Source organism: Mastomys coucha, unplaced genomic scaffold, assembly GCF_008632895.1.
Source record: "Mastomys coucha isolate ucsf_1 unplaced genomic scaffold, UCSF_Mcou_1 pScaffold6, whole genome shotgun sequence".
Taxonomy (NCBI): domain Eukaryota; kingdom Metazoa; phylum Chordata; class Mammalia; order Rodentia; family Muridae; genus Mastomys; species Mastomys coucha.
This window is the reverse complement of record NW_022196912.1, coordinates 98,604,951-98,616,838: the sequence shown is the minus strand read 5'-3', so window position 1 is coordinate 98,616,838 and position 11,888 is coordinate 98,604,951. Positions and strand designations below refer to the sequence as shown.

Here is an 11,888-nt window from a genome sequence, read left to right as displayed (position 1 = left end):
GAAAGAGAGAAGAAAGAAAAGAGAAAAGAAAAGAGAGAAAAATCCACCTTGCCTGGTTTTATGTTTAATGCTTCATAATGAGATCTAGTTCAACATGAGCTTTGAGGAATCCAAACCATTGGCCTAGCAGTGGAGGCAGTAGCATAGGAAGTGCAGTGTTTGCGACCAATACCGGCACTGATGGCTTTCTCCCCTGACCATTTTTTGACCCAGATTCTCCAGTGTTCCCAATTATGTTCTGTTGTAGATATTCACTGGTGAAGACTGTTTGGACATGGGTTTTGTTTTTGTTTTTTTAAGATTTTATTTATTTCATGTATATGAGTACACTGTAGCTGTCTTCAGATATAATGGACATCGGATCCCATTACAGATGGTTGTGAGCCACCATGTGGTTGCTGGGATTTGAACTCGGGACCCCTGGAAGAGCAGTCTGTGCTCTTAAGCGCTGAGCCATCTCTCTAGCCCCTGGACATGGATTTAAGCCATGGAAAGTCTTTATTAGCTGGCTAGTGACTTCACTGGTGTTCAGGACCCCAGTGTAGCACTGAGTCTTTTCTTAGGGTGAGGCTTTTTTTGTTTTGTTTTGTTTTTTGTTTTTTTTTTTGAGACAGGGTTTCTCTTGTGTAGCCCTGGTTGTCCTGGAACTCACTCTGTAGACCAGGCTGGCCTCGAACTCAGAAATCCACCTGCCTCTGCCTCCCAAGTGCTGGGATATGTATATGAGTACACTGTTGCTGTCCTTAGAAACACCAGAAGAGGGCATCAGATCCCATTAGAAATGGTTGTGAGCCACCATGTGGTTGCTGGGAATTGAACTTAGAACCTCTGGAGGAGGAGTCAGTGCTCTTAACCACTGAGCCATCTCCAGCCCCACAGGGTGAGCTTTTAAGCACAGAAACCATGTTTGGAGTTGACATACTTCAGGTAATAACAGCCAGAAGTAGAGCCATAGAAACTTTAAAAAGCAAGGTTAGTACATTTTGAGACTTTCCAAGAACTATATGGATTTTGATGGGTTAGGTCTTTGTTTTCATCTTGGCAGGTGGTGCTCTCTACATGCTGAGTTTTACAGCCTGAATGGCACTTCCATCATGGAGTCAGTTGTGTTAAGGCCTTCTAAGTCTGTAGCTGACTCCTTACAGTACTAACCTCTCAGTAAGTTAACTTTTGAAATTGCTGAGAGTGACTTGATTAGCTGTATCCTAGTGGACAGCATAGAAAGATCAAGGGAAAGGTAACTTTAGAGGATTAAATTATTCTGTTGCTGTGGGCAGTAACCAAGTCTAATACAACGAGGGGTGTATGAGTTAGCCTTTCCTTGTAAGTGCTCAGTGGTCTCATTCCTTTCTTCTTGTTCTGATTCTAGTCTCATCAAACACTGTTCTCACTATAGTTCTTTCAACTATTATGGGAACAAATGTGCTGTAATAAAAGAGTCTATTTTGGAACTGGGCATGATACTGCATGCCTAGCTTGTAATCCAGTATTTAGGAGGTAGAGGCAAGAGGGTCAGGAGTGCACTTGGGAAGCAGAGGCAGGCGAATTTCTGAGTTCGAGGCTAGCCTGGTCTACAGAGTGAGTTCCAGGACAGCCAGGGCTATACAGAGAAACCTTGTCTTGAAAAACCAAAAAAAAAAAAAAAAAAAAGAGGGCCAGGAGTTCAAGGTAATCCTCAGTTATATATATCAACACCTTGTCTTTCAGTCACAGGTACACCACACACACACACACATACACACAGACTTCTAGTCTGGATAACATAGATAACTTTGGGGTGGCATCTCTAGCTGGTTACACGCCCTGCATTTAAAGATGGGTTCACTTCTGGAGGTGGTAGGAGGAAAACCAAATTTTCTAATCTGCAAGACAAGGCTAAAAGTGTGTTTCTTGGGATCTGGCAGATTCACCAAGCCAGTGGCATTTCTTAGCACAGTTTGTATACGTCACACTGCATACCTGAATGCAGGCTCATGAACTTTGTGTGTGTGTGTGTGTGTGTGTGTTTGTGTGTGTGTGTGTGTGTGTGTGTGTGTGGCAGTTTGGTAGAAATGTCCCTTGTAGGCTCTCACATTTGAACACTCGGTTCCTGGCTGGTGGTATTGTTTGGAAGGCTGTGGAACCTTTAGGAAGTGGGCTTTGCTGGAGGAAGTGTGTCACTCAGGGTGGGTGGGCTTTGAGAGTCAATGACCTCACCCCACATCCAATCTTATCTTTTTTTTTTTAAGGATTTATTTTATGTATATGAGTACATGAGTACACTGTAGCTGTACAGATGGCCATGAGCTATCATGTGTGTGGCTGCTGTGAATTGAACCCAGGACCTCTGCCCGCCCCGCTTGCTCCAGCCCAGCTCGCTCCAGCATAATTCACTGTAGCTGTCTTCAGACATACCAGAAGAGGGCATCAGATCTCATTAAGGGTGGTTGTGAGCCACCATGTGGTTGCTGGGATCTGAACTCAGGACCTTCGGAAGAGCAGTCAGTGCTCTTAGCTGCTGAGCCATCTCTACAGCACCCCCAATCTTACCTTAATTTCAAATTTGTGGTTGAAGATATGATCTCAGCTACCTGTTCCAGCTACATGCTGCTATGCCTTCCCTGTCATTATGGACTCCTTGTCTGGGAGAGAAACTTTTCCTTTCATAAGTCATTTTTGGTGATAGTATTTTACTACAGCAGCAAAAAAGAACTAATAGTGTATATGAAAAGTTAGAGATCAAGAACTCATGTGTATCCCAGCACTCAGGAGGCAATGTATACTTTTATGCACATAAGGACATGTGCATTTGTATCTGTGTTTTAATCATTTTATAAAATAATTTATTTTTATGTTGTGTGTATTGCTGTTTGAGGTTATTGGGGCCCTTGTTATAAGACAGTTGTGAACTGCAATGTGGGTGCTGGGAATTGAACCAAGGTACTTTCAAAGCGCAGTTGATGTTCTCAACTGTTCAGCCAGCTCTCCAGCCCCTCTTTTAATATTTTTGCATTTCCTGGGGCTAGAGAGATGGCTTGGTAGTTTAGAACACCTGTTGCTCTTGCAAAGTATCTGAGTTTGGCCGGGCAGTGGTGGCGCATGTCTTTAATCCCAGCTCTTGGGAGGCAGAGGCAGGCCTGGTCTACAGAGTGAGTTCCAGGGTAGCCAGGGCTACACAGAGAAACCCTGTCTCGAAAAACCAAAAAAAAAAAAAGTATCTGTGAGTCACCCATAGTGACTCACAACTGTTGTGGATTTGGCCTAAGGCTTGCATTATGTTATCTGGGCTCCCAGTTTGCACTGATGCAGAGGGTCTCTGCCCCCACTTGTTTTGGATTGGTAAATAAAGTTGCCAGCAGCCAATGGCTGGGCAGAGACACAGAGGCAGGACTTTAGGATTTGCAGGGAAGGGAACTGAGAGAAGGATGGAACCACTGTGCTAGGTAGGGGCAGGGGCAGAAAGCAGAACAGACAGCCACATGTAAGAGCCAGGGAAGAGGACCTCCCCCCCCCACACACACACACACAATTGGGTCTAGGGTTGCAAAGATGGAATACAGGAGTTTCACAGGGGAGGCTTTAGCAACGTGGAAATTTGGGAGTAGCCCAGACATTGAGCTGTTTTAGTTTTTTTTTTTTTTTGAGACAGGGTTTCTCTGAATAGCCCTGGCTGTCCCAGACCTCACTCTGTAGACCAGGCTGGCCTTGAACTCAGAAATCCGCCTGCCTCTGCCTCTGCCTCCCAAGTGCTGGGATTAAAGGTGTGTGCCACCACCGCCCGGCTAGTCTCCATTTTAATAAATATGATATGCATTCTATTGGTTCTGTTCTTATACCAGGCATGGTAGCATACTTTTATAACCCCAGTGCTGGGCAACAGAAACAGGAGGACCTTTGGGGCTCATTGGCCAGACAGTCTAGCCATCTTGGTAACATCCAGGCTAAGTGAGATCTCAAACAAATAAACAAACACCCCCAAACCAGCCAACCAACTAACCAACCAACCAGCCAACCAACCAAAACCAACAAAACAAGGAGGATGGCTCCTGAGGAACAGTGACCTCTGGCCTAGGCATGCACCTGACTCATGTGCACATGCACCAGCACCCATACACACACACACAAAATAATGAAATAAAACTTAAAAGGCTAAATCTTTGTTCCTATCATATATTAACTCCTACTTTTTGTGGTGCTGGGGCTCAAACCCAGGGCCTTGTGTATGCCAGACAAGCAATCTCTTTTGAGCTACACATATAGACCAATATATTTATTTTATAAGCAAGGTTATGAAATAATCTGGCAAAGTTACACACAGCCACAGAGGCCATCCTAGGGATAAAACCTTTGTCATGTCAACGAACCTCAGGCTTGTTTAAAACTTGTTAGCTTAACTTTTATAAAATCCCTTCTTCTCCTTACACCATCTTATTTTTAGTAAACATTTACTTTTTGATTATAGATGGCTTAGTTCTTATCCTGGTTGGTGATATGGTACGGGTAAAAAAAAAAAAGCTCATCCATGTTTTCCACTGTTGGCTCTGTGTCGTGAAGAGATAATTTTCAGCAATATAATCCATATACATAGCTCACTCAGTATTTTGTAGATTTGGCTTAACTATTGATCTAATTATGTCCTTTAAATCTGAAGCAAATGAGTGTCCTGCTGGAATCAAGATGAGGTCTTATCCAGTGTTGTCAATAATTTGCTGTGTACCTTGGCAAGTAACTTAACCTTAGTTTTCTCTCTCGGGTTAACCATTATCAAGATAAAAATCATACGTTAAGATTGGCAGAGCTGTCAGAAATTACACAGCAAAATTCCTTTATTTTATGGAGGGACCGAGTGACTTACCCTACCCACCTATGTAATTTTCCTAGGCATTACAGACTAGTATCTTTTCCATGCGTTGTGCTTTCTCTCACTGTTGTCTTAAGAAATAAATGAGAAAAAAGTGAAAGCACTAAACAAATATAAAGCTATTATTAAAAAGTCAGACAATAGTATTAACATCATATCTTAAATTTTATTGGAGTGTGTGCTCTAACTATCTTGCTCAACTTAAAAATTAGAAGTTTTGAAGCCTATGTAAGGAAAAAGACAGAAAAGGAATAAGACTGGAACAAAATTAACAGTGAGTTCGTTGAGTAACTTTGAAGGGAAAACAAAACATCCTCAAGCATAGTAATAATCCTCTCAATGTTTCCTGGTATTTTTCCACTTTGAGCATTTCTGAAGGAAAGATGCAAAATAATAATGTGGCGTGCCATTTCCTGGTTATATAGAATATCATATCTTTTGTTTAATTTACAATACTTATTCCCAGGCCAGTGCCCTAAACAAGTCGCTGCAACCTGCAAGCAAAAAAAAAAAAAAAAAAAAAAAAAAAAAAAAAAAAAAAACCTCAGTCCGGCCGAGACTCCAAGTCCCGAAATGCTTTCCAGCTTGTCTGCCCCGCCTATTCATTAGGGCGATGCTTCAATCGGGAATTGTAGTCATGGAGCCAGTATTTCTGGGCTGTGGGGCCGAATGACAATACCCCCCCAAAAAAACTACAACTCCCAAAAGGCTGCGAGCGCCCTTCCCGCTCCGCCGCTGTCGCGCTCCGCCCCTGGCCGCTCCTCCCTGCTGGGTTGCGCTGTTCATGCCTTCCTGTTGGTCCGAGCTGGGAGAAGTTCACTCTGATCAGCTGATTCCAACTGACAACAAGAGAGGAGGAAGCCTGGGAGGCAGCAGAGGAGGAGGGGGCGGAGATGGAGCTGAGGATGGATCCGCCGGGGCCCTAAAACAGCCTGGGTCCCGTTGGCAATCCGCGTCCCCCACACCGCCTTGCCTTGCCGAGCTGCTCCGGGTGGGCTCTGCGGACCGCGGCGGAGAGGGCGGGGGCACCTTGGCCCAGCCCGGGGCGAGCGCTGGTCCCGGGGCTCCAGTCGCTCCTGGGAGGAAGGGGGGACGGGTGCGGCTCGGGTGGGGGTGGGGTGATATAAACAATGGATTCGGCTTGGGGTGTGCGGGTTTGTGTGAAATTTGGGGGGCCTTTGTTCTAAGGCTCCGCTGCCGCCCCTTGGGTTGTGGTGGTGTCCTGGAGCAAGGTGGAGGTGAGGGACCCTGGATTGGAGAGAGGCGTCGAGGTGGTGGGGGGTCCGAGTGGGCATATTGTTTGCTTGGCCTGGTGGTGGTGGTGGTGAGGGTCAGCTGTTCTTTTGAAGGTTGGTTTTCTGTTTTTCTCAGTAGTGACAAGTTTTGATTTTTGTTTCCTTTTTGGGAGCTGACTGGACACGTCTGAGGTTAAGGTGAATATAAGGTCCCCCGGCTACTCCCTTGCCTTGTTTATCTGAAGATCAGATGGATAGATTGGCTACTGTAAGGGAGGAGTGACTATCTGAGAGGAGGACTTTACACTTGGTTGTGCTCTTGGAATAGAAGGCAAAAGTAGGGAGAATTAGGAGTGTAATTGCATTCAGAAGTGACCCAAAACCCACTTTTCTATCTCCCCAAGTTTTTTATTTGATTTGTTATGTTTTAAGTATTTGAGTGACGAGAGAATGAGTTGTTTTGACTCACTATAGGGCCTGGCTCGACAGTGCAGCAAAGTGCTGGAATTCTGCCTCCTGTTGCTCCCAGCTCTCTTCCTCTGAGGAAAGAAGGCACAAAACGAAGCACAGTCGTTGTCTTATTGTTTTTGAACATGAACTCAGGACTATTGTTGTCAATTTTAGAGTCCTTACTAGGTCTTTGCTTGTCCAGAGCTGAAAGAGTCCATTTATAAGGAGAATTGGGTTTGTGGAGGTCTTTGAGAGAGGTCTGAAGTTATTGTTACAATATTTTTCTTAGCTTTTTACCAACCAACCGCCTTTTCCACTTCTCACATATAAGGAGCAGGTGCAGAGGGCTAGCCTCCTAAAAACTGTCTGTTTAGTGATTTTGAATTAGAATCTAATACAATGAGCAGAGCATTTTACCAACAAACCTGCAAAATCTTCTAGAGGCCCTGGGCCTAGAAGTGTTTTGTTGTTATACATGTTTGTTTTTGAGACAGGGTCTCTCTGTGTAGCCCTGGCTGGCCTGCAACTTACAGATCCGCCTGCCTCTGCCTCTCCTGTGCAGGTGCCCTAGGCTGGCTTTTGTAGTTAGTTTAGTAGCCAGGCTTCAGCCTTTTGAGTACTAAGATTTACAGGAGTACCACCGTACCCAGCATGGCAATTGTTTTCAGAAGGAAGATCCTTAACCATGATTTTGAGATGACATTTCTAGTCCTAGAATAAGCCCTGTAGGTTGTATAAGCAAGAGTGAGGGTTCTCTCTGGTTTTGGTCTAGCATTTAGGTGCTCTTTTTTGTTTGCTCAGTTTAAGGTATACTTCGGGTTTTCTTCCCAGGTTAGTAAAATCTTTTTTCTCTGTCCTAGGTAGCCCTTGAAACATCGGCTTGAGGTCCAAATAAATCCAACAGCAGCTCCTCACCACCTTCTGGCATCAGACTTTGTAGCTGAGGCCCAAACCAATGCACTGATCTTTGTGAACCCAGCAGGCCCCTCAGCGTGTGGCAGAGACTCTGTCAAGTTCACTTCCACCACATCTTTCATTGCACTTTTCAGAGGATGAGGCCATCAAACTCAGCGGACACTGCTGCTGGTACAAGAGACTTGGAGGCAGAGAATTAACAATTTGAACATTTGTGAGTGCGTAAAAATCCTTAGCCAGACAGGTTTTCTTTTTTAAAAGATTCAGAACCCCGTGGAAGAGCTAGCCACCTTTAGACTCAAAGCATTTGTCTTCCTTCATTCCTGGGAAAGTACATTAGTGACTGTTGCAGGGTGGGTGGTTTCCAGACTAGTCTAAGTTATGAGTACCCAGACTTCCCTAGCAGAGAAGGGCCTAAATCCAGGGCTCATGTGCCAGGAGAGTTATGCTTGCAGTGGGACTGATGAAGCCATCTTCGAATGTGATGAGTGCTGTAGTTTGCAATGTCTCCGCTGTGAGGAGGAACTCCACCGACAGGAACGCCTTCGAAACCATGAGCGGATAAGACTCAAAGCTGGCCATGTCCCTTACTGTGACCCCTGCAAGGGCCCCAATGGGCATTCGCCAGGTGTTAGGCAGAGGGCAGCCGTGAGGTGCCAGACCTGCAAAATCAACCTTTGCCTGGAATGCCAGAAGAGGACTCATTCAGGGGGTAACAAGAGAAGACACCCCATTACCGTGTACCACGTCAGTAAGGTCCAGGAGTCCCTGGAGGGGGAAGAGATGGATGAGGAGACCAAGAGGAAGAAGATGACAGAGAGGGTTGTGAGCTTCCTCCTGGTAGATGAAAACGAAGAGATCCAGGTAAGTCGCCAGCAGTTAGGGGCTCCTGTCTGAACATCTGTCTGCTGCTGGGAATGTGCTCTGTAGAACAGTCAGGGAGAAGGCAGGCCCCTTCAGAAGTACAGAAAGCCAGGGCCTGAGAAACCTTAAGTTGTCTGCAGTCAGATTTATTTAGGTAGGTTGTTGCTTTTGTTTTAAGAGTCTTCACTCTGTAGCTCAGCTGGCCTGGAATTCACAACAGTCGTCCTGCCTCAGCTTTCCAAGTGCTGGAATTGTACATTTGAGCCATTATGCCTGTCTTACCCTTTGGTTTCTTTCAGACAGGGTCTTGCTGGGTAGTTCAGGGTGGCCTTGAACTGGTGATCCTCCTACCTCAGCCTCTTGAGGTACAGGGACTGCAGGGTTAATATTCAGGTTGGTTTTGTTTTGTTTCAGGACAAGGTTTCTGTGTAGCCCTGGCTGTCCTGGAACTCACTCTGTAGACCAGGCTGGCCTCGAACTCAGAAATCCGCCTGCCTCTGCCTCCCAAGTGCTGGGATTAAAGGCGTGCGCCACCACTGCCCAGCCTCAATATTTAGTTATTTAACAGCTAGATAATCTTGGGCCAATTCATTGTCCTTTCCTCCAAACCTTAGATTTCTCATCTATACAATGGGAACTAGTTGTGAGAATGAAATGAGCCTCTGCAGGGTGTTGCCTGCCAGTATTGTCATTAGTGGTAGGAAAAACTGCTTAAAACAGCTTAAAACCTGCAGGAGAATACGTAGAAAACCGTGATAATGTTACAAATACGGGACAGTGTATCCTCAATATTGAAGGGGGAAAAAAATCTTTTTCAAAGACAGTATTCTTTCAGATGGCCTCTTCTGGTTTAATTCTACAGGCTGCTTAGTTCATTATCTGTTGCTATAGCAAAATACCTGAGTCTGGGGGGTAACTTATGAGGAATAAAAAAGTTCACTTTGCTCACAGGTCTCTAGAGGCTGGAAAGTCTGGAAGTATGTGAGTATTATGTGGGAGGGGTATCAGGATCCTGCTCCAATTTCTTGGCTCAGTAAGCTGCCCCTCCCATTCCAGGGCTCCACTTTGATGACCTTACCCCAATTACTTCCCATAGGGTCCACTTCCAGAACTTGAATGTTCGGATATGAGGGTGGAGCAAGACTGCTCAGTGGTTAAGAGCAGTGGATTGTTCTTGCAGTTGACCCAAGTTCAATTTCCCTGCACTCATATTAGGAGGCTCACAAATGCCTGTAATTCCATTTAAGGTATACAACAGTCTCTTTTGGTCTCCAAGAACACCGTGTGTACAATACTCCACAATAACATATATTATTAAAAAAAATAGTTTCAGAGGACTATTCCAACTGTGGTTACTTGTGATCAGTAGTAGCCAGGGAGGGCTTCCAGAGTGACTTTGGTTTGTCCCACTTGGGGAGGAAGGTATGTCCCTTAAGCTGGGTCGGAGATGGTGGCCTGTGACCATCAGGAATGACTGTGGAAAGGGTAATTTCTTTTTAAAGATTTATTTATTTTATGTATGTGAGTACACTGTCTTCAGACACACCAGAGGAGGGCATCGGATCCCATTACAGATGGTTGTGAGCCACCATGTGGTTGCTGGGAATTGAACTCAGGACCTCTGGAAGAGCAATCGGTGCTCCTGACTGCTGAGCCATCTCTCCAGCCCTGTTTTTTTGTTTTTTTTCTTTTTTTGAAACAGGGTCTCTCTTTGTGGCCCTGGCTGTCCCAGAACTCCAATCTCTGGACAGATCCACCTGCTTCTGCCTCCCACATGCCGGGATTAAAGGCCTGTGCTCCCATTCCCTGCTAGGGTAAAGTAGTGTTAGCTTCTTTTTTTTTTTTAAGTTGGCTTTTAAAAAAAAGTGCATGTGTGTCTCACTGCACATGTGACAACAGGGGACAGTTTGTAAGAGCTGATTCTCTCCTTCCACCACAGTGGTTCTCAGGGATTGAGCTCAGTATTCTTACTGGATAAGCCATCTTGAGGCAGCAGGCCCTGTAGTTGGCTGTCAAGGGGGACTGCCACAGTGTTGAATTCACATCAGAGCTCAGCACTCGTGGGCTGTGTAGCTACAGCCAGTTACTTCAGCCTCGCTAGTCCCTTCTGCCTCAGTTTCCTAGAACTGTGGAGAGAACAGGAGTGGGAATGACTTATCATACAGGACCTGGAGCCTCATGTCCTGTACCAGTTTGTTGTTGCCAGTCCCCTTGTGGTATTTGTGGCCCAGAGACTTAGTATTTGGTGATGACTCAGTCTCCAGAGGGAGGAACTCTGATGTAAGTCACCAACAGAGAGATTTCCCAATTATCCTTTTAAGTATTTCTTTTTTTTTTTTTTGAGACAGGGTTTCTCTGTGTAGTCCTGGCTGTCCTGGAACTCACTCTGTAGACCAGGCTGGCCGCGAACTCAGAAATCCAGCTGCCTCTGCCTCCCAAGTGTTGGGATTAAAGGCGTGCGCCACCACTGCCCGGCCTCTTAAGTATTTCTTCTCTCTCTCCTTTTCCTATGTGGATAAGCTGATGGAAATGAATTACGTCATGATCCCTATTCTCTTCCACTGTCGCTGGATTCTTGCTAACACAGACTTCCCTTTATTGGTTGAGAGGAACTAATAGAGTTATGGAAGAATGACCCAGATCCCATTCTGCCTCCCTTATCAGCAGTAAAGTGTTCATTATGGATTATGCTCTAATTGGGCAACATTGTGGACTAATATTTTATAAATGGAGCAGCTGGATCTGGATAGTTCTTGTTTGTTCTGGTATACTGGCAGCCTCTGGAAGTCACAGTTATGGTATGTAAAGGAAGATTGGTGATGAACCAGTAGTTTTCATGAATATTGTGTAGACAGACACTTTTTAAAAATATGCATTTACTTAAGGTACATGCTCATTTTAACTTAATATTTACCCCAATCTCTGTGTGTGTATGTGGGGTGGGTTGTGTGTGTGCATGCGTGTGTGTGTGTGTGTGTGTGTGTGTGCATGTAAGTGTGTGTAAGTGGTGTGGTGTGTGTGTGGGGTGTGTGTTGGGGTGTGTGTGTATGTGGTGGGGTGTGTATGGTGTGGGTGTGTGTGTATGTGGTGTGGTGTGTGTGCGTGTCTGTGGTGTGGGAGGTGTGTGTGTGTGTGTGTGTGTGGTCTGGTGTGTGCATATGTGTGTGTGTACGTGCTCGTATGTATCTTTTTGCAGGCTGAAGCTAGAGGTTGATCTTAAGTTACTCTAGGAGACAAAGTCACTTTCTGAACATAGAGCTTGCTGTTTAAGCTAAACTGTGGCCTGAAAGCCCTTGGAATCCTCCTTTCTCTGCTCCCACCTTTACTATACTAGGGTTCCAGGTACCTGCCACCACACCTGTATCATTTTCATCCTCTTCTCCTCTTTGTCCTTTCTTCTTTCTGGAGACTTTAAAAGACATTGTCGGAAAAAAAAAAAGACATTGTCTAATGTAGCCCATGCCATTCCCAAACTCTTTGCAATAAAGGATGACCTTGAATTTTCTTTTGAGACAGGGTCTCACAGGCCTTGGATATCCTACAGTTCACCGTGTAGATAGACCAGGCAGACTTTGAACTTAGAG

General features: G+C 45.2%; 1 protein-coding gene across 9 annotated transcripts in view; it reads left to right on the top strand.

Annotated features, from left to right (window-relative positions):
* Positions 1-11,888, top strand: part of Zfyve1 (zinc finger FYVE-type containing 1) — a 76,516-nt gene that overhangs the window by 12,275 nt on the left and 52,353 nt on the right. For 4 of the 9 annotated variants that reach the window (XM_031357125.1, XM_031357123.1, XM_031357121.1 and 1 more), the window contains one exon: positions 7,386-8,304. In XM_031357125.1, coding sequence (XP_031212985.1) covers positions 7,822-8,304 — 483 coding nt within the window. In that variant the 5' untranslated portion in view covers positions 7,386-7,821. Of the gene's footprint in view, positions 1-5,601; positions 5,832-6,189; positions 6,274-7,385; positions 8,305-11,888 lie in introns of those variants that run through there. The other 5 variants (XM_031357127.1, XM_031357118.1, XM_031357120.1 and 2 more) reach the window with 4 other exon arrangements.